The sequence below is a fragment of the Sphaerodactylus townsendi genome, linkage group LG01 (genome assembly GCF_021028975.2).
Source record: "Sphaerodactylus townsendi isolate TG3544 linkage group LG01, MPM_Stown_v2.3, whole genome shotgun sequence".
NCBI lineage: Eukaryota > Metazoa > Chordata > Lepidosauria > Squamata > Sphaerodactylidae > Sphaerodactylus > Sphaerodactylus townsendi.
The window spans coordinates 191,014,806-191,035,140 of record NC_059425.1 but is presented as its reverse complement, the minus strand read 5'-3'; the positions used below and the strand labels follow the sequence as shown (position 1 = coordinate 191,035,140).

General features: G+C 50.2%; 1 protein-coding gene across 8 annotated transcripts in view; it reads left to right on the top strand.

The window, feature by feature from the left end:
- The first annotated feature begins 7,552 nt into the window (after window positions 1-7,552).
- Window positions 7,553-20,335, top strand: part of LOC125435696 (protein eva-1 homolog C-like) — a 330,938-nt gene continuing 318,155 nt past the window's right edge. For all 8 annotated transcript variants that reach the window (XR_007244905.1, XM_048502064.1, XM_048502025.1 and 5 more), the window contains exon 1: window positions 7,553-7,875. Coding sequence is in view for 7 of the 8 variants with exons in the window: in XM_048502064.1 (XP_048358021.1) it covers window positions 7,767-7,875 (109 nt within the window). In the remaining variant the exon portion in view is untranslated. The remainder of the gene's footprint in view (window positions 7,876-20,335) is intronic.

The window sequence follows — 20,335 nt, the reverse complement described above, 5'->3', positions numbered from 1 at the left end:
CTTCTCCTGAAAAGGACACTTCTAATTAGAAATCAAAGTAGATGTCCTGTGGTTGGCGCGGTCTCAAGGGTTTTGGCTGGAGTCTCAGACGGATCATAGCCTCCTACTCGCAATGCTGGCACAAATGCCACTGAGAGCCGGCAGAGAATGCCAGGGAATGGGGCGAGAGATCAGTCTGTCTCTTTCCCCCGCCCCACTCCCAATTCCATTTCCGTTTTTGAACCACCGTTCTAAACGTTCAGGCCTGTAAACAAAGTGCCAGTCGTCTCAACTGCAGAGGTCAAAACGGCACAAATCTTTGAGGAGGAAAAAAACCCCAACCAAAACAGACAAGTTCACATTGGTATTCAGCTGCCTCATGACAGATGATGGCTTAATGGGGTCGGTGTCAGAACAGTGAAAGCTGATCTGTTTAGCGGGGAGGAAAGCAAATAACAAAATAAGGAAATCAACCGCAGGAAACAAAAGGCGATATTGTTTGAAGGAGGATGTGGGTCGGGAGGAGCGGCCCAAGAAGCTTTGCTTTCCCCAAGATGTTGGGCAACTCAGGTTCCTGGAGATTTGTCCGAAACTGATTGGTGGTTCACCGCTTTTTGTCAATGAACGCAAACATTGTGGAGTGAGAGAATGGTTAATTTTGAAAATGAAAGGTGCCAAAGCTCCCATCTGGCTAGGGCTTTTTTCTTTTCTCTTGGTTTTTGTTCATTTGTGGTCAGTGGACAATGAAAAGGGCCAGTGCTCATAAATAAGGTTGCGGTGATTTCTCACGATTCTCCCCAGAGGACTGGGTGCTGGTTTTCAGTACCAGTGAGTGCTGCCACCCCCACAAAATCTCTGCTGCTGAATAATGGCCGATGATGCCATGGCGTCCTGGCAACTGAAGCTGGGCATGGCAAACCTCCCTGTGCTGATGTACAAGGAAGCTGCTGTGAGCTCACTGCTCCTGCTCTTGGCTTTCCCCGTGGAACGGAAGAGCGCTTCAGGTGTACACCTGATGCCATGGCATGGCAGAGAGGAGGTAAGCTCCCCGCCCGCAATCAGCCAACCAGGGCCATGTCCCCGGGCACACGCCATTTGGTCATGTGGGGGGTGCCGGCTGGGTCCTGGCGCATGGCCTCTCCTGGTGCCTGGTGGCTCCCTCTGCGCCAGGGTGCAGCTCACCGGCTGAGCCGCCTGCCGCTGCGGCAGGCCAGGGAAGGCAGAAGCTGGTCTGCTGCTGCGGTTCCTACAGAAGCAGCCCAGCCATTTTGTAGTAGTAGTCGTAAGTTTATTGGCCGTTGGCCTTTGCAATTTGCTCATACACAACATAAAAAAGTAAACACACACACAAATACCCCAATATGCCAATGCAACTAAAACAAACTAATTAGTACTACTAGCCCTGTCAAATAATAAAACACATTATTATTATTATTATCATCATCATCATCATCATCATCATCATCATCAATATCAATATCAATATCATCATCAATATCAATATCAATATCAATATCAATATCAATATCAATATCAATATCAATATTAATATTTTAATATTATCATTTTAATATTATCATTTTAATATTAATGATAATATTAATATTAATATTGATGATGATGATGATGATGATGATGATGATGATAATAATATGTTTTATTATTTGACAGGGCTAGTAGTACTAATTAGTTTGTTTCAGTTGTATTGGCATATTGGGGTATTTGTGAGTGTTTAATATTAATATTAATATTTATATTTATAAACCGCCCTCCCCCGAACCATAACACCATAAGTAGGCTGATTCCTCTTGCAGCATGAGCAAAAAGTGCTACTCTGTTGGAAATGTATGGATCGCCATCAGGTAGTAGACAAATCAGTTTCCCAGTGTTGTCAGTATCCCCCACAACTTGGAGAAACCCTTTCCTGCATTTAGTCCGTAGGTCATCATTTAGAGGACACTCCAAAATATAATGCAGAATGTCCTTATCTGCCTCACTGCCACAAATACATCTACAGTTGGATACTGGCACATCACGACATCAGGCTACCAGCCGTTTTGTGTGCTGCTGCTGCTGAGATCCTCCATGCCCTCCAAGGAGGTTTCCTCTGCAAGTCATCTGTGTGCAATTTCTGTGTAAAAAGTAGATGAAGTCTGTTTTGCCCGGTGGTCCTGTGGAAGTGTCGTTTTTCCTTTTTTCACACCAGCTTCCTTGTACATCAGCACAGGGAGGTTTGCCGTGCCCAGGTTCAGTTGCCAGGACGCCATGGCATAAAAAGGAAGCTACGTCTGCAAAGCTGTGGTGACACAAATATACGCAGCTTCTCTGATCGTGTTGCTGTAGCTTCACAGACATCCCCCTCAAAACAAAAAAGAGGGCGGGATGGCTCGTCAGAGCAAACTTCATTCATCTATTATTTTACACAGAAATTGTATGTGGATGACCTGTAAGCAGCGGAAACCTCAGTGGTGAACCTTCAGAAAACCTTCGCAGCAGCACACTAAATGGTGGGTGTGAGCCCTGAAAATGAAATAAAGTTGTGGGGTTTCTGGGCTGTATGGTCGTGTTCCAGTAGCATTTTCTCCTGCTGGAGTGTTGTGGGAGACGGCCAACATGGCCATACAGCCCAGAAACATGGCCATACAGCCTGGAAACCCCACAACACTCCAGTGATTCTGGCCATGAAAGCCTTTGACAATACAATGAAAGAAAGGTTTGAGTGGGAGAAATAAAGTGTTTCCTGCCTGCTTGCATTCACTCAGCAGCAGTGCCGGGGTTACCAGGGGGCGGGGGGTGAGTACCATGCACTGGGCTCACAGCTTTGGGTCACGTGGGGGGAAATGTAGTTCCCGCCAGGTCGTTTGCAGCCTGGAAGGGAACAGGCAGGCCTGTTCTCCAGCCTGCTTGGTTTGCTAAAGTAAGTGTGAGGGGGTGCCACAGGGGGGGCACCACAGGGGGGAGTGGGGGGCCGTGGGAGGGGGAACCAGAGTGTGCATTGCACGTACTCTGGCCCAGCTACGCCTCTGCTCAGCAGACAGGAATCTTCAAATTGGAGGGAAAAGATTGCTTGTTCAGCAATTTTTGAAAAACCCTGGTTGAAAGGAATATAATATTCTGAAAACATCTTGTGACAGAGAGCTGTGCGAACTTCTTCCCACAACGTTTTTTAAAATGTCCCCAAGGCATTTTATTTCTGCTGTGCAGAAATAACTTCTCAGCCCACATGGATGCAGGCAATAGCAAACTGCCTCCGAATGTCTCTTGCCTCTCACACTTTCCACAACTACTGAAAGATACCACATGGCTCTTGTTTGGGGGCTTGACCATAAACAGGCACCCCCTGACCTTCACAGACCAGGCTAGCCCAGTCTTACCAACACTCAGAAGCTGGTTAGTACTTCAGAGGGAGACCGGCAATGAAATCCAGGGCTTCTACGCAGATCCAGACAACGGCAAACCACGCTTGAACGTCTCTTGCCTTGAAAACCCCACAAGCGGTCGCCATAAGTCAGCAACCTCACACATCCCCTGTTCCCCCCCCCAAAAGGACAGTGTCTTATCTTAATTTTTGCTCCCAAAGATGCGCTATGTCTTATTTTCAGAGGACGTCTTATTTTTCCGCTCCACAGCTGCATGCTCTGTTCGCCGGGCATGCTTCCAAACAAAAACTTTGCTACGTCTTACTTTTGGGAGATGCTTTATATTTAGCACTTCAGCAAAACCTCTACTGTGTCTTATTTTCAGGGGATGTCTTATTTTCGGGGAAACAGGGTAGATGCAAAGGACAGCCAACTGCTGCTTCTGGCTTTTCTCTGAATTAAACATAGGACCTGGAACCCACGGGGCTGGTTCTGTCAAGCACAGGCTCTCAGCAACTGCAGGGATGTCCCGCCGTGCCTTGCCTCCCAGGCCAGCAAAGACCCTTCAGTTGGCCCCCACTGGGCCAAAGGGGGTGGATTCTATGGAGCCATCCCGTTATGTGTAAAATTAACAGACAGAACTCCAGAAATGTCTTAGACCTTTGCCGATCTCGAATTTAAATGTATGAATGAACTGTACGTGTTTTGTCACATGTCTTGGTTTTCTTTGGTTTTTTTTAATAGAAAGCCTTTGCACCTGAAAACTGTATGCGAGCGAGAAACCACATTTGTTTCACACTTCTGTCTTATACTGAGCCAAGTGGAATCAAGCCAGACTTTCCAGCTACATTCATCTTGGAACTAAGAACAAACATTAAAACTCAGCCCCAAAGGGCTGGATTCCTTTCTCCCCTGAAATTATATACACCTGAAAGCTGGTACCTATGAAAGAATGCCACGACGTCTCAAATTCTCATGTCACAGGTCAATAGCTTAAAGAGCTGATGCAAAGTTCCCGGGTGAAATATTGTCCGGGTTGCCCAGGATGGCTCTGTCTACCCTGGGCCTGCCTTTTTCTTGTACCATGCAAAGAGCCCAGCCGAAGTGCACTTGGCCACTGGCCGAGAAGCTGAGACCAATGGCCGGCAGGCATCTTAGAGGATTACTGTTCCAGGCAGCTTGCCAAATGGGCCAGCAGCATCCCTGATGTTGGAGACACACAAGACAGTTGCCTCATGACAAGTCACATACTGCCAAAACAATAAGACATCCAGAAAACAAAGAAGTGTCTTCCTGCCTCTCCCACAAATGAAGAGTGCCCAGTTTTGCTGCAGAAACATCATGCAAACCTTTCGTACGGAAATTAGCCAGCGGAGGTGGAGATGGGGGTTTCATTCGCTGGTTTTATTCTAGATATGTGAAGGCCCAGAACTGCAACCTGACCCAGAAAACTTCAGAAAAAAACAGGTGTTCCCCTTTTTGTTTTCAATGGGATTTTAAAATGGAAAAACTGGAAATTTTGGAGAGTACGGGGGGAAAAAGACTCCTGTGAAATATTTTCTCTTGAAGAATGAGTGAAATGCCTTTAAAGACAAGATGGACGTGCTCTTAAACCAAGATGCGTTTCTGTGCTTATAAGGATACCAAGCAATGGCATAACACTAATGGGAACATGGGGTGTCCCATGCCCCCGGGTGCACACCGTTTCATCAGGTGGGGGAGCCACTGGGCATCGGCCAGGTCCCCGCACCCAACCTCTCCCATGGCACGGTGACTTGGCCGGGGCCCAGTGGCTCCCCCTGTGCCAGGGTGCTGCTCGCTGGCAGAGCTGCCAGAGCCACAGGCTGGTCCCCCCCCCCCCCAAGAAGGCTGTGCCGCCCATCCGAGCTGCCCTCCAGCTCGCCCTCCCTGGCCTCCCTGCTGTTTCCCATAAGTGAGGCATGGAGGGGAGTACAGGGGGCTGGGTGGGGGGAGCAGGCGGAGTGAGTGTAAGGAATTCCATAGACGCAGAAATAAAAGGCTTTGGGAGTAAAAGTCCATTTATTAAGACATCTTAGAAAGCTCAAGTACACGCAGTGGCAGGAATGACACTTCCCGCCAGAAGCACAGGTTATAATACCATTCACCCCATCCCCCTTCCTGCTTCCCATGGGAACAGAGCCTTCATCTCCCGCGCAAAGATAAAGTCTCCGCCGATGCATCTGGCTCATCGCCCGGGCTGTGGAATGCACTCAAGGTTACTTCACCATCAACACCATTGAATCCTTTACAGTGAGCAGGTGATGCCCCTGGGCGCCATTTAGGCCTAGTACGCCATTGATACCAAGTCTTCATCAGCAGAGCACGCAGAGATTTCATTGCTGCTCCGCAGTTGCCTGCCTTCAGTTGTCCTTTTCGCCGCTCCCTCAAAGCATGGTGACATATTTACCCCCACACTGGGTAAAAAGTGGCTGATTGCCCTACCTTGTGTGTGTATAGGGGGGAGAGATTACAAGGAGTGTGGCGGTTCCCCTCCGCCCTGGGTACTTACCTCAGGAGTGGATCCTGCTTTGCGTCCCTCACCAGAGGGCCCGTTGTCCCACAGTTTTGAGCTCTTTAGCTAGGGGTTGGGCCTGGGCACCTCTATTACCCTCCCCAGGGAAGGAACGTGGGAGGGAAGGGTGAGTACTCCACTCCCTCTCCTATGTAAGAACGTAGTGGGAGAAACAGGCCTAAAGCTTCACTCTCTGTTCCCTCCCTAACCCTCTCCTTCCCTGTCCTTTCCCACCTCTTTGTGCCTTTTCCCTGATATCCCTTCATGACCAGTTCTCTTACACACAGCTGCACTACCAGTCCCACCTGACTGGCTCACCCTGAGACTTCCATCCTGGGAGGTTGGGGCTGGCAACCCTGCTGTAACTTAGAGATTTCAGAAGCATAAGATCAGACCATTTCTAGGGGCTTGATAGTATTTTATTTGTTGCATTAGCCACTTGGGCCGTCTACATTCAATATATGAAATATAAAATGTTAGGAGACATATGCTTATACTACAAACAAAAACCAAGAGCTACATACCAAGGGAGATGAAAATCTAAAATTCAAATTGTAATAGAATAAGGCTAGACATAGGATTCGTTTCTGAGTGATATAAATGTGGCAATAAGCATATCTCATTACTGATTGCCTATATCAATGTATCAGGGGGGAATGTGAAAGCACAAAGTACAACATCTGGCAAAAAACCCAGCAAGCAATACCATCGATAAAGCCTGATATATTTGAATACCAAAGGGGAATTGGTGACAATCTGGCTTTGTTTGGAGTCAATGCAATACAATAAACCTTTACTAGGCATAAGTTAAAAGTTGTTTACTGCGTGACCAGGAACCACTTGACAGGGACGGCAACAAATTGACAAAATAGCAATGGATTATCAGAAAATTTTTTAAAAAAATTAAATCCATAAAATATTTTTTAAAAAACCACAATCATTACAATATAATAAATGAATACAGTTAATATATTCATTAGTTAAATATATAACTATGTAAAAACATGAATTTGCAATATTTTTACAAATGCCTTGTAAAAGGCCTAAAGTGAGGTTATCATGAACCAAAGAATACTGTGAAAGGAACTCTGCAGCTGCTTGTGTGGAGTCATTGGAACAGTCAGCTGGGCAACAAATAGCCAGAGTCTTTGAAGTGCTGTTGGATTTCCATTTTTGTTTATGAAACTATTAACTGGATGGAATTGTGAAGTTATTAGCAACATGATATGCTTGACGCTTGTGCCCACAGATTAAGGAACAAGTTCCTATTAGACCAAGTAGATTGAGGCAGTGGATGGAAACAGCTGCACCCCTCTAATAGAAATGGTTTGGTTTACCGCTCTACCACTTAGGCGCTGTGGGAGATTTATCCATTGAACCAAATTAGCTTACACTTCCTCTTAAGGCAGAGTCACAGTTCTTTCAGGAGACTCTCCCAGCCTCTAGGGTGTGTGTTATGAGGGGCGAAGGGAAAGCAGTTACATGGCCCTCTCAGGTCTCCCTTACAGGAGAGAAAAAGGGGGATCTCAAATCAGAAGCTCCTCCTCCTCCCGTCGTGAGCTTGCTAGAAATAGGGCTTTCCCTGCGGGCCAGACATCGGGAACTTGGGCAAAAGTACTTTTTCCTGCCAAGCTGCTTGTTTGGCAGGGAGATGGTAGAGGGCTGGGACCACAAGGAACCTCAGCTTGGGGTCTAGGTAGGCTCGTCTGCTTCGTCCCACTCCCTGGGATCTGGGCGCTCCTGCAGAGAGGTCTGTGGGGAGAAGCCCCCGGTTCTCCGCCCCGGCTCTGCAGCTGCGAGCAGCCCCGCCGGCCTCTCCCGCCTGCCCTGAGATCCCGCGGAATCCCTGCAAAACCCCCGCCCGCCCGCCCGCCCGGGCAGAAGGATCCCTGAGGATGAGCGGCTGCCTCCCCGCGGGCTTCTCCTCCGCCTTGCTCCTCGGAGTCTTCCTGGGCTGGACACTTTCCGGCAGCAGGTTGGCCCGGAGCTCCTCAGACTTCTCAGGTAGGGAAGCAGCCGCCGCCGCCGCCGCCTCTTGCAGCCCAACCGACCGGGGGGGTGGGGGGGTTCTGTTTGGAGCGGAGCGGAGCGGGGGACGGGGGACGGGACGAGTCGACGACCCCAAAAGCAGCCCAGGGAGCGGGTCCGCGTGAGCTCTCCGGACAGTCGTGGGTGATGGATGGATGGACTTTTCTTTCTTTCTTTCTTTCTTTCTTTCTTTCTTTCTTTCTTTCTTTCTTTCTTTCTTTCTTTCTTTCTTTCTTTCTTTCTTTCTTTCAAAAGTGGGGGTCATTTTGCTCTCCTTAAAGCCAACTTTCTTGAGCTGGAAGGCGGCACTGGGAGTTGGGGGGTGTTGTCTGACTGGTGGGTGAAACTGGGAACAGATGGCCAGGATTCTGTTTTGTAGGCACCTGTCCATCTGAAACTCGCAAATTCTTCTGCTACTGTCACGTATTCAGCTGGCACAGGAGGATTTTCCCTGCCTGCTTGAAGAAAAAGAAGAAGAGTTGGATTTATATCCCCCTTTCTCCCCTGTAAGGAGACTCAAAGGGACTTACAAACACCTTGCCCCAACAAACACCCTGTGAGGTGGGTGGGGCTGAGAGAGCTCAGAAGAACTGTGAGTAGCTCAAGGTCACCCAGCTGGCATGTGTTGGAGTGCACAAGCTAATCTAGTTCCCCAGATAAGCCTCCACAGCTCAAGGGACAGACTGAGGAATCAAACCCAGTTCTCCAGGTTAGAGTGCACCTGCTCTTGACCACTACACCATGCTGGTGTGGAATAAGAAGCAGTTGGACCGAGGAAACTGCAACCAGGGCTGGCCTCTTGCCCAAAGTGTCGGGCCAGGATGGTGCTGTGGGGGATTATTCTTCCTTCACTGTTGCTGGAAGGGCTGCTTGGGGCGGACTTTGCCTCATGCAGTGCCAAACTGAGACGTCTTTGGAAGATGGGGGACCCTGGGGGGTTGGGGCATCTGCTTGAGGGTAACACTTCACACGCTTGTGGCTGCTCCTGGTGGGTCTTTGAATCTGACCCCCCCCCCACCATATCTGGGATGTCATCAGGTGCTAAATGCAAACTACTAGATCCCTTTACACAAAGAGAGAACTCTGTGCCACAAAGGAAAAGCTGGTGGGGGTGCTGGTGGAACTGAGGGGGACCGGAAGACAGGGTCCTGGGGAGCATCACAAGCAAAGGCTGTGGGGGGGCCCAGGCTGCTCCTTCAGATGCGCTTTGACTCAGAACTCAGTCAGTCCCACAGAGCTAGTCGGAGCTTCTTCCCACCCTTCGCCTGCCCAGTGAGGAAGAGGGAAGGCCTTGCGAGGTTGTGCAAATCCTGCCACCTGGAGTGCCTCTGGCTTGCTTTGCTGCCAGTCCCTCAGAGAACGGAGGGGTCTGCTCTATCCTACAATGAGAGGACACAGGCACTTACCCACGTACATCCTTAGTTTCTCCTCCGTTTTAATCCTGGGCAGTCCTCTCATTTGCTGTGGCATTTCGTCAGAACCCCAATAATTCCACAAAGACTCTTGTTGAAGAACAGCAGCTTTATTGATCCGGGGTCTACCTTGGCACTGTTACAGGTGCAAAAGGGGAATATGTGCGTGCGTCCACGTGGACGTGTGTGTAGGAGTTTCAAGACAGGAGCCACCCAGAGGTGACTTGCCTTTGCTTTCCTCTGCCTGGTCTGATGGTTCAGAAAGACCTGTGACTGGCCCCCGACCCCCAGCAGACTTTATGTGGAGGAGCATAGATTCGAACCCACTGCTCTTGGCCATTGTACCAAGGTTGCTCTCACTTGCATATATTCATACATGGATTCAGACAGCGGGCCGGCCGGCCAGCATGGCGTACTGGCTAAAATGTTGGGGAGCTGATTCAAAACTGTGTGGGTGACCTTGGGCTAGTCACAGACTTTCAGTCTTGACCCTGCAAAGTATTTGGACGGGAGACCTCCGAGGAACACCAGGATTGTGACTTGGAGGCAGGCAATGGCAGACCGCCTCTGGACCTCTGTTGCCTTGGAAACCCTGCAGGGTCTGGATGGGTTGCGAACTTATTAGCGAATACTGGCATACATGCCATATGTATGTGGGCCTTAACCATGAAATACCAATACATGTACAAATACAAATACATATACAAATAAATGTAGATGTATTTGAGATTTGACTTGCTATGAATCACAGCTTAATTTCCCCCCCTCTCATCTGAGTTTCAGTCCCAAAATTATTGGCTGCATTACAGTATTCAACAGGGGTGTCCAACTCTGGTGCTTCAGATGGTCATGGACTACAATTCTCATCAGGGGCTGATGGGGCTGACACCTCTGATACAGAGAATCTTGGCACCAGCTGTGATTTTATGCCACACGATAGCTATAGATACCTGACTCCGAGTGTACCAGGACAGATGTGGGCTGCCTGATCTATCTATCCAGCTTACTTGTGAGAAGTGAGTTTTACTCAGCGCAGTGAACTGAGGGTAGGGCAGAGTAGAACAGGGGTGATTCTGGTTGGGAGAAGGCAGATGTCTTGAGGGGTTGGAGCTCTGATGTTGTCAACCTGGCCTTGTTGGTTGGTTTGAATGTCTGTCTGGCTGCATTCTTGTGTTTCGAGAACCACATTGGAGGGGTTGCTCAGAATTGCTTCTACCGTGTGCTTGGTCACCATCTAACCTGAACCTATTCTGCTTCAGTGGCCTCGGTCAGTCAAGCTACAAGCTATGCTGATCCCCGCTTCAATAACTGCTGAGGCTAAACCACTCTAATCCATTCTGTGGTTGAAATGCTCACAAGACTTCCACTTGTGCCTAGTGGAGGGGCGGACCGTTCTACCCACACTGCTTGGCGTATGTGTACAACAACCATTCTGCAGCAGGTGTGTTGGTTGCCCATGGCCCAGTTCAAGATGATGGTTTTGTATTGTCAAAGGCTTTCACAGCTGGAATCACTAGGGTACTGTGGGTTTTCTGGGTTGTATGGCCGTGTTCCAGTAGCATTTTCTCCTGACATTTTGCCTGCATCTGTGGCTGGCATCTTCAGAGGATCTGATGGTAGTAAAGCAAGTGGAGTATATATACCTGTGGAATGTCCAGGGTGGGAGAAAGAACCACTTGCATTGGTTAACAGGTGATAAAGGTGCAATTTGGAAGTGTAATTTGCACATGTTGAGTGGAATCCACCCATTTTAGCATATGTATGTAACATTGAAGTTGCACGGTTTTATTCTTTAAAGGGTTTTTTTTGCAACTTGGAGCCTCCATATTTGAAGAACTGTCTTACCACATGCACCCCAGCCTGGCCCCTATCTTAGGTTGGCTTCACATCTTGCTTGTATCAGCAAAAAGGGGATGGGCCATTGCCTCTTTCAGAAGTGCTGGTGCCACCCCCTCCTCCAAAGAGTCGTTTATCAACCCCTGAACCCCCTGGGCCAGTCCTCCCCCTGGCCAGCTTTTATCAGCCAGGACGGGCAAGGGTCCAGGGGATGACTCGTCATAGGCTGCGGCCCTGCAAGCAACTTGTCCATGTTCTTCGACCTCAAAAACTGAAACGAATCCAAAAAACTGGACCAGGTGGTGTTCTGGATACCTGCACAGAATGTTGTTCAACAGCGGAGTCCAGTCCCATGTGGATCTGAGGGACTTTATCCCGATCGTGTGCAGCAACATCATTACAGCAGATCCAGGGAGCATGGGGGCTGCCATCCTCTGAGGATCATAGACTCATGGAGTTGGAAGAGACCCCGAGGGCCATCAAGTCTGCAACCCCCTGAGTGGAGGGCAGAAGGCCGTTAACCATCCTAAACAACTCTGCTGGAAAGCGACTCGTGGAGGCAATGAGGGCAGAGAAATATCCCTTCTTCCCACTCTTTTTGGTAGGGCCGGTAGTGGCCTCTCACCAGCATCCGGTCAGACCTGCACTATGATATCCACCGCCTGAGCTCAAGCCGCCCCCCTCCTGTTTCATTGCTCTCAGATCCCCAGCATACAGTGGGGGCCGAAAGGCTGTATCAGTGGGGTGGGGGCGCTCAGGAGTGATCATGTTGCTGGACCTCCTGATCCCACCATTGCAAAGGGAGACCAGGGCCTCGATGGGAGCGCTGGCCATGTGGCCAAGAAAATCCCTCAGAGTTCTCAGGAATCCTTGGGGTTCCACCTGGCTCCAGGGGAAACCATCTTAATTGGTCCCCACCTCTGCAGCAAGGGAGTAATATTTGAAGCCCAAATTTCAACAGATAGTGATGCGTCCATGCAGAGGTGTATCAGGGCAAATGGTGCCCGGAGACAACCCCTTCTTCAGAGCATGTACCCACCCCACATGTCTCCAAAGGGTGTATATTGCTGGGGATATGGGTGACATTGTATCCCTGTCATGTTCCTCAACCAGTGGGTTGGGACCCACTTCAGAGGTCAGAACGACCCGCCTAGGGATAGCCTAAGACTCTCTGCATAATTATTCTCCACATCTGGAAATGCCTGGATGAAATCATGTTAGGGTTGAGGAGTCCACTTTACAACACTTGAGGAACTGTATTAAAGATTTGGCAGCATTGGGAAGGTTGCAGAGCCACTGCTATGAAACCATCACGTCTCTGCATCCATGTCAAGGGACAGATCTTAAATCTCCCAACTAATGGATCACCTCCAACCCCTCCCCCGCATTGCAAAGACCAGGTGGATAGAACATCCAGTGAGGGTGTTGAGCTAGAGCAGGGGTCTGCAACCTGCGGCTCTCCAGATGTTCATGGACCACAAATCCCATCAGCCCTTCCAGCATGGCCGATTAGCCATGCTGGCAGGGGCTGATGGGATTTATAGTCCATGAACGTCTGGAGAGCCGCAGGTTGCAGACCAATGAGCTAGAGACAGCCCCCATAGATGCTGTGGCAGCCATGGGATTCCAAGCTGGACAATCGGAGGCATCCTTGATGTGGAGACTGAAATCCCTCAGAACCTCTGTGCTGGGAGCCCCCAAGACTGCCTCCCAGACCCATTCAGGCAGGGTGAAAACTGGGCAGTGGGGCAAGCGGAACACCAGCGCCCGTCCCAACTTGTCTCTCTGGCCAAGCACCAAGAACAGACTCTCTACACAGGCCACAGGGCAGGAAGGCCTTCTGGTGAGGAGAGTGGACTCTCTATGGACTACAGCCGCTCCCCCGCCCCTCCGGCCCAGGCTGGTGCTGCACACAGTAACCCAGGGAGCAAAGCTGGGTAAGCACCAGGGCCCCCAGCTGCCCCCCCCCCCCCCGGGTCCCTGTTATGCACACCAGGCTGGATGAGGGAAGATTTATTTTGGACTGATTTGGCATTCACAAGCAACATCACCAGGTCAGTGGGCTGGACGACATGCACACCCCCTGCTCTCCCAAGGTTGGGGGGCAGGATAGAAGGGGTGATGGCATTCAGACACCTAGGACCCCTTCTCTGCAGCCTCTCTCTCTGTGCCCCAACACCACAGTGCCCCCTGCCCATCAGCACTGGAATACGGCCCTGGCACCTCTTCTTCCCTGCCCAGGCACAGGCCCCCAATCAGCCAACCACTTGACCTCAGATATTAAACCCCCAGATTAGACACCACTTCAAGCCACACTAGCTCCTACTTAGGATTACGGTCCACTCTCCTATCTATCCATGCGTCACCAATGCCGACCACCATGGCCAGCTCATGGCAAGGGAGACAGATCTGTACCCAACTACTGGCCAAAAAAACACTCCCCACAACTCATATCTAACCAAGACACCCCCACAATACCCCTCAAACCAATAACCCCCCCCCCATGGTCTGCTCTACCCCCACCAGCTCCCCAAACAAGTGAATATATTTCAACACATTTTTTCATTGAATTTCTGAGTTTCGGGTCTATTGATCAATGGACGCTGTCTCTGTTGTAGGGTTAAATACATTATCATCAGGCTAGAATTTTTTTTTCTTGACATGGTTATGGCTTTATTTGTTTTTTAAACAGGATGTGACTTTGTGTAGCGCCTTCTGGGGACTTGGGACCGCATACGTGGAGTCTATGAGGTCTTGAGATCCCAAGCCATGTCACTGTTACCTGAACAGGGTGGGCTTTGGAGGAACAGACTTGGTGAAAAACTTTGAAATGTTAGAATCATAGAGTTGGAAGAGACCTCAAGGGCCATCTACCACTTTTGGGACTTGGCTGGCCCCTGCTCTACTGATCCATGCTGTGGTAACCCTTCAAAAGTGGTTCCCAGCCTCCAGGAGGTGGCTGGAGATCTCCAAGCAATAGGGACCAGTTCTCCTGGGGTAAATGACTGCTCTGCAAGGTGGACTCTGTGGCATGCAATTCGAATGAAGCCTGTCCCCACCCCCCCACCCCCATCAAGGCTCACCCACAAAATCTCCAGGCATTTCCCAACTCAGAAGTAGCAGCCCTACCTTGAAGACACTTGAAGACAAAACCACAATTGGCTCAGAACATGGCAGCCTAATGGCTGTTGGGGGCCAGGTGCCTCAACCACAGGAGGCCTCTATCAACATGCTTGTGGGGATTGCTTGTTTTGGGGTTCAGTTCAAGTGCTGGTCTAACCTGAAGCCCTTCATACCCTGGACTGTGCATACAGGACTGTCCCTCCCATATGAGTGAGTTGATGGGCCACAAAGACCTTTACAGCAGCTTTTCTTTTCTTCTGCAAGAGAACATCCTTTAGAAATCCCATCAGCATTACAAGGTAAGGTGTGATTTTGTACCAAAAGTAGGAATCTCTGCAAACGAGAAAATGCTGTATGTAAAGGAGGGGAAAACGTGAGTGCTTCTTTGCCTATGGTCTTCTGCCAGTTTTGGAACAAATTTCTTGGTCCTCCAGATGATCTATCACCCCAGCCCATCATGCTGATTGATATCGTGTTTCAATTTCACTCCTGCTGTTAGATCAACTTGAATGTCATGAAACCAAACGGTTTTCAGTGTATGTCGTGCTGGAGGCTGAGGTGTAACCTGAGATGCATGAATAAAAATTCCTTTGATGTGAAGTATTTCAACTTCAAGAAAACTTTTAAAGTATTCTAAAAGCTTTTAAAACATAACTGATGTGAAACCAAGAAAGGAAAAGAATAGCACTTGGCGCAGCATTATAAACCTGCCCGAATGATGTGTGAACGGGGTCATCTGGGCTTCCCTGTTTACACTTGAATTGTAGCCTTCTTACGTCAGCCTAATTCCAAACCTGAAGTGAAGTGCTTTGATCAAGCAGATCCATCACATATTAAAGCTCCGTGTTTACTCTTGTTCTGCATGTAGCCTTTTAGTAGAAGGGGAAAAAAGAACTCTGGAGGATGTAAGTATGCGTGCATTCACAATAGTGTGAGCTGTAACAGTAATGCCTCATCTGCAAGTCATTTCTGTGTTCTGAGGTCATTGTAGCTTGCACTTAAAGAATTCCTGCCCACATGAGGCATGGGGGTCGTTTATAAAGTGCCTTCCTTTATTGCTGTCCTTGTGTCTAAAAGCCTCGACTTCCCTAAATAAAGGAAATGCTTGAAGCCTTCTTAGCGTCTGTGGCTGCGAAAAGAGAAGGTGTGCTTGGTCTTTGAAGCCGTCTGGAACTGAGACTTGCCGCTACGGTTGCCAGATCTGGGCTGGGAAATACCTGAAGGGTGGGGGTTGGCGGGGACCTCAGCGGTGCACAAGGCCCCTGTAGAGTCCACCCTTTGAAGCAGCAATTTTGTATTTTCAGGGGGACTGATCTTGCTCCTCTGGAGATCAGTTGTAATAGCCGGAGATCTCCAGGTGACATCTAGCAGCCCCTGTATTCAGTGGCAGTGATTCTGAGTTTACACCGGCAGTTGCAAAATTTATCGCAGTCCTTAAGTTCCTTAAACATCCGGTTCCAACAATTCCTCTGCTCAAGATCCATGTTCACAAGGAGCTTCTCAAGGATAAAGGAAAGGCTGGACGTGCCTGAACTCAGCAGGTTTAGCATTATCAACTTATTCACTGCATTTTTCTTTATTTACATGCTTCCTTTCTCCCATTGAGGACCCAAAGGCAACATTTTCACCTCCATCTTATCGTTCTTCATTCTTGCATCATTCTTCTCTCCATCTCATCTTTACAATACTCCTAAGACGCAGGCTAGACTGAGAGCGACCGATTCCAGGTCGATGGCTAAACCAGCCATCCTTTGGGGAAATCCCTGGTTGGAGCCACTGCTGTGCGAATGGGCAGGCAGGAGGGGCTTCATCCATTCATTCCCCTCCCTTCCACAGCCAGGGAACATCTGCTTGGCCATTGCAGGGGGGCCTCTTTGCCTGGATCCGGGACTGAGTTCACAGTCTGATACGCCACACGGGCTCTTTGGATTTTTTATCTTTATGCGAGCAGAAAGATTTCCGTCTGTTGGCTGGTTGCTGTTAAATTTGTGTTTCGGGGAGAAAGTACCCCAAAACAGCTTGCCTTCTGACTACTTCTATTGCAGTTGTACCACTGGCGTAATGCCCATTGGGCAGGGTGGGCAGCTGCCCAGGGCATCACCTTGTGGGGGGCATCAAAATGCTGGGTTCGTTTTTGGGTATTTTAGTGGTTTTCCATTTTTGGCCTGCAGGGGGTGCAGTTTTTAGGCTAGCGGCACCAAAATTTCAGCGTATCATCAGGAGACTGTCCTTATGCTGCCCCCCAAGTTTGGTGAGGTTTGGTTCAGGGAGTCCAAGGTTATGGACTCCCAAAGGGGGTGCCCCTATCCCCCATTGTTTCCAATGGGAGCTAATAGGAGATGGGGGCTACAGTTTTGAGGGTCCATAATTTTGGCCCCCCTGAACCAAACTTCGCACCTCAAACTCCTGGGGGGGTAATCATTAGGGCAGTCTCCTGATGATATGCTGACGTTTTGGTGCTGATATGTCTAAAAATGCACCCCCTGCAGGTACCAATGTCCTGGTGCAAAAAAAAAATTTTGGTGCGCGGGTGGGAGTGGTCAGCCCATGGGAAGGGCATCCAACTCAGGTTTTGCCCAGGGCTACAGTTTGCCCGGGGCTGCCTCGTTACGCCCCTGAGTTGTACTTGCTGAATATCTCCTTCCAAGTTTCCGGGGCCTCTTGGGAAAGAAACGAAAACAAACTGTTTTCCAAAGCATATTCCAAAAGAACTTTCACCTTCCCTACTTAAAAGATCTATTGGATGAATGTAGTAATAAATGGCAATAAAATTTCATGCCCTGTTCATCAAGATGGGGGGGGGGGGGTTGTTGCCCTTCCGAAGAAAGGAGCCAAAATAGAACTGTTGAGGCCCACGTGGGCTCTTCATGTCTTGGGCCAGGGACCACTAACAGGCACTTCTCTGAAGATCGGAGGGTCCTAACGGGGCATTATTGGGAGATACGGTCCCTCAAGTATACAAGCCCAAGGCCGTTTATAGCCTTAAAGATTAAGACCAGCACTTTGAACATTGCCCGGAACTCGATGGGCAGCCAATGGAGATGGTACAGGACTGGTGTAATCTGGTCCTGACATCACGTCCCTGTAAGGAGTCTGGCTGCTGCATGTTGGACGAGCTTAAGTTTCCAGATAACGGTAAAAGGTAGGCCAGCAAAAAGCGAGTTGCAATAATCAAGTCTGGAGGTGACCGTTGCATGGATAACTGTGGCCAAGTCTGTACGGGAGAGGTATGGGGCCAGTTGCCGTGCCTGCCGTAAATGATGGAATTCAACCTGGGCTGTTTGTATGACCTGGGCCTCAAGTGAAAGCGCCCGGTCTAAGATAACTCCCAGGCTTTTGACTGACAGGGCCAAGTGCAATGCCTCGCCATCCAGCAGAGGCAGGCAAAAGTCCACCGGTCGTGTAAAGGTTTCAATGGTTTCAATGGTGTTGATGGTAAGGTAACCTTGAGTGCATTCCACAGCCCGGGCGATGGGCCAGCTTCATCGGCGGAGACTTTATCTTTGCGCGGGAGATGAGGACTCCGTTCCCATGGGAAGCAGGAAGGGGGGATGGGGGGAATAGAGTTATAACCTGTGCTTCGGGCGGGAAGTGTCATTCCTGCCACTGCGTGTACTTGAGCTTTCTAAGATGTCTGAATAAACGGTCTTTTTCACCAAAGAGCCTTTTATTTCTGCTTCTATGGAATTCCTTACATTGTGGCAGGAATCCTTAATCCATCTTATCTTACTAGTGCAGTGGACCTCTAGTGTCTCGACACTTGGAGAGGTTGGAATGTTACTGCCTAGGAAGCTGCGCGTAGTAGCCCCCAAAGAGGGTTCAGGCCTTGTCCCTTCTGGATCTGGAGGAACCCGGCGGGAGAACGGGCTCAGCCTGGTGCAGCTCTTCCGTCCATCAGATCAGCACGAGAGTCTTCCTTTTTTTACTCGCAAATTGGAACGAGGGACGTGACGGTATTCGACCATGGGGACTTTACATGGAGTCAAGCTTTGGGGCAGCTGGTTCTATGGAATCGAGCGCCTGTGGATCGGATCCTCTACCCGTTTTCGCGGTGGGATTACAAACCCTCAGATGCAACCTGTCATGGAGGAGACGACGGCCTGAGCCACCTTTTCATGCGGCAAACTCCAGGAGATCCATTAGAACTGGTTCCCTGGACTCGTATTTTGGTTGATGCTCCCAAAGGGAACCACCGTGGCACAGCATCTGGGGCCCGTCCACAAAGGACACTTGAAGGACCTCAGAAACCTGAGTTGAGGAGGTGCATCCAGAGTTACTTTTTACTAATCAAGACCCCTGGACTCCCGGGTCAGCAGCCGCACTCTAGGAGGTGCTCTTCGGGAGCCACCCGGTGGCTACGGTGTCTCCGGTGCAAGTCTCCCTTCCAGATGACGAAGAGTCCGAAGAAAGCCTGCACTCCCAGCCGGATTCTGTTCCTTCTCCCATCGAAGCGAGACTCTGGGATGAGGAAGTGGGGCGACTTCGGGCGCAGATGCCCAAGAAGCTTACTGGACCCGTGAAGCGTCCAGCTATGGAGGAGGGAACGGGCACAGTTGCAGGCAAGAGCTGCCAAAACCTGCAGAGGGACCGGAACGGCAACGCTGATAAAGAAGTCCAGAAATTTTCCGAGTTGGACCGTGCTAAAAGATGCGCCTAAGCGACAATATGCCCAGAATCTGTCAGTCCACTGATAAAAGTCCTGGAACACTCCAGACTGGATTTTACAACGGCAACGCGAAAGCTGTTCAGGCCCTGTACGACGCGAAGTGCGAGCTCACTGAAGCCCTTAAACGGGACGAACTGGCTAAATTGAACGCAGAAAAGCTGCTCTGCATGCGCACCAGGATGCATTGACCCGCTAGCGAGAGGGAGCTGGCTGGCGCTGGAGAGGGGAGCCAAGGAGGCAGCAGACCAGGAAGCCCCATTTAAGTTGGAGTTCCAATGCTGTTACTGATAATGCCGGGTGCCAGGGGGGCCACGTACCTGGGTCCTGCCACCCAAACGCCAGCGCATTGCCATGCGGCCCTGATTCCGGCCCCTCCCGTGCAACAGCTGCCTCGCCCAACCTGCTCAACTCCAACGCTGAATCACCCGCCCTGCAGGCTTAAGAGCCGATGGAGAACGGGTTACTATAGGCCGACCCGGATACACGCCCGCTTTTTGAAATGGGAAATCCGCTTTCCAAACTTCCCTACTTTTATTTTGCAACTCAATGCCGCACTTGGAAGACGACTATGCGATGATTTATACCTCGGTCTGAAGCGCGAAAAAATCACGGGACATCGGGCTCAGTCCTGGATGGGGCAGCCGTAGCCGACTGGTTCACGGCGTGACTCTTTTGGATTTGCAAGATGAAGACTCTCCGCGACGGGTGCCCGTGATTCCTCCAAGTTTCCTTAAGATGCCAGCTTCCAAGATCCAGGGCGCCGAGAATGAAGCTATCCGGCGACCTATCAAAACTATCCAGCAAGGCAACCCGCTCGCTTGCAGAATTTTGCCCGGCTGAATTTGCCAGGCGGCGCTGCTGCTCGAAACGCTTCCGCCCTGGAGGGCCTTTTGAAACGCCATTGAAATGCTTAATCACTTCCTCGTGGCTGGATGCTGTGGACGGCAAGCCGCTCGTGAAAGCGGTGTGTTTTAATTCGGGTTCCTCGTACTATTAGCGGATTGGATCCAGTTGGGATCCCAGGTGCGGCGCCTCGCTTGGAATACGCTGGCGTGCCGGAGGCCGCCCACGCCCAAAACCTGCGCTAACTGGCGCCTCAACCAAGTCAAGCCCAGCTCTACTGAAACCAAAACCAATTTCTGGAACGCCGTCGTCGACTCGGGATTAAAGTGCTCTTTACCGCGGAGGGCCAGAGTCGATATCTAGCCGCCAACTGTCCTGGGAAACAAAAACCAACCGGCTTCCAGCTACGCTGCGACTCCATCTGCCAAGCCACCACCGCAGATCGGGGCCACCTCCGGACGCGCGCTCGGGTTTGAAAGCGTCATCGAAGCTACCCAGAGGAGGGGAAGCAGCGTTTGCCTTTTCTTCAGCCCCCCATGCGGACATGCCAGGTCCG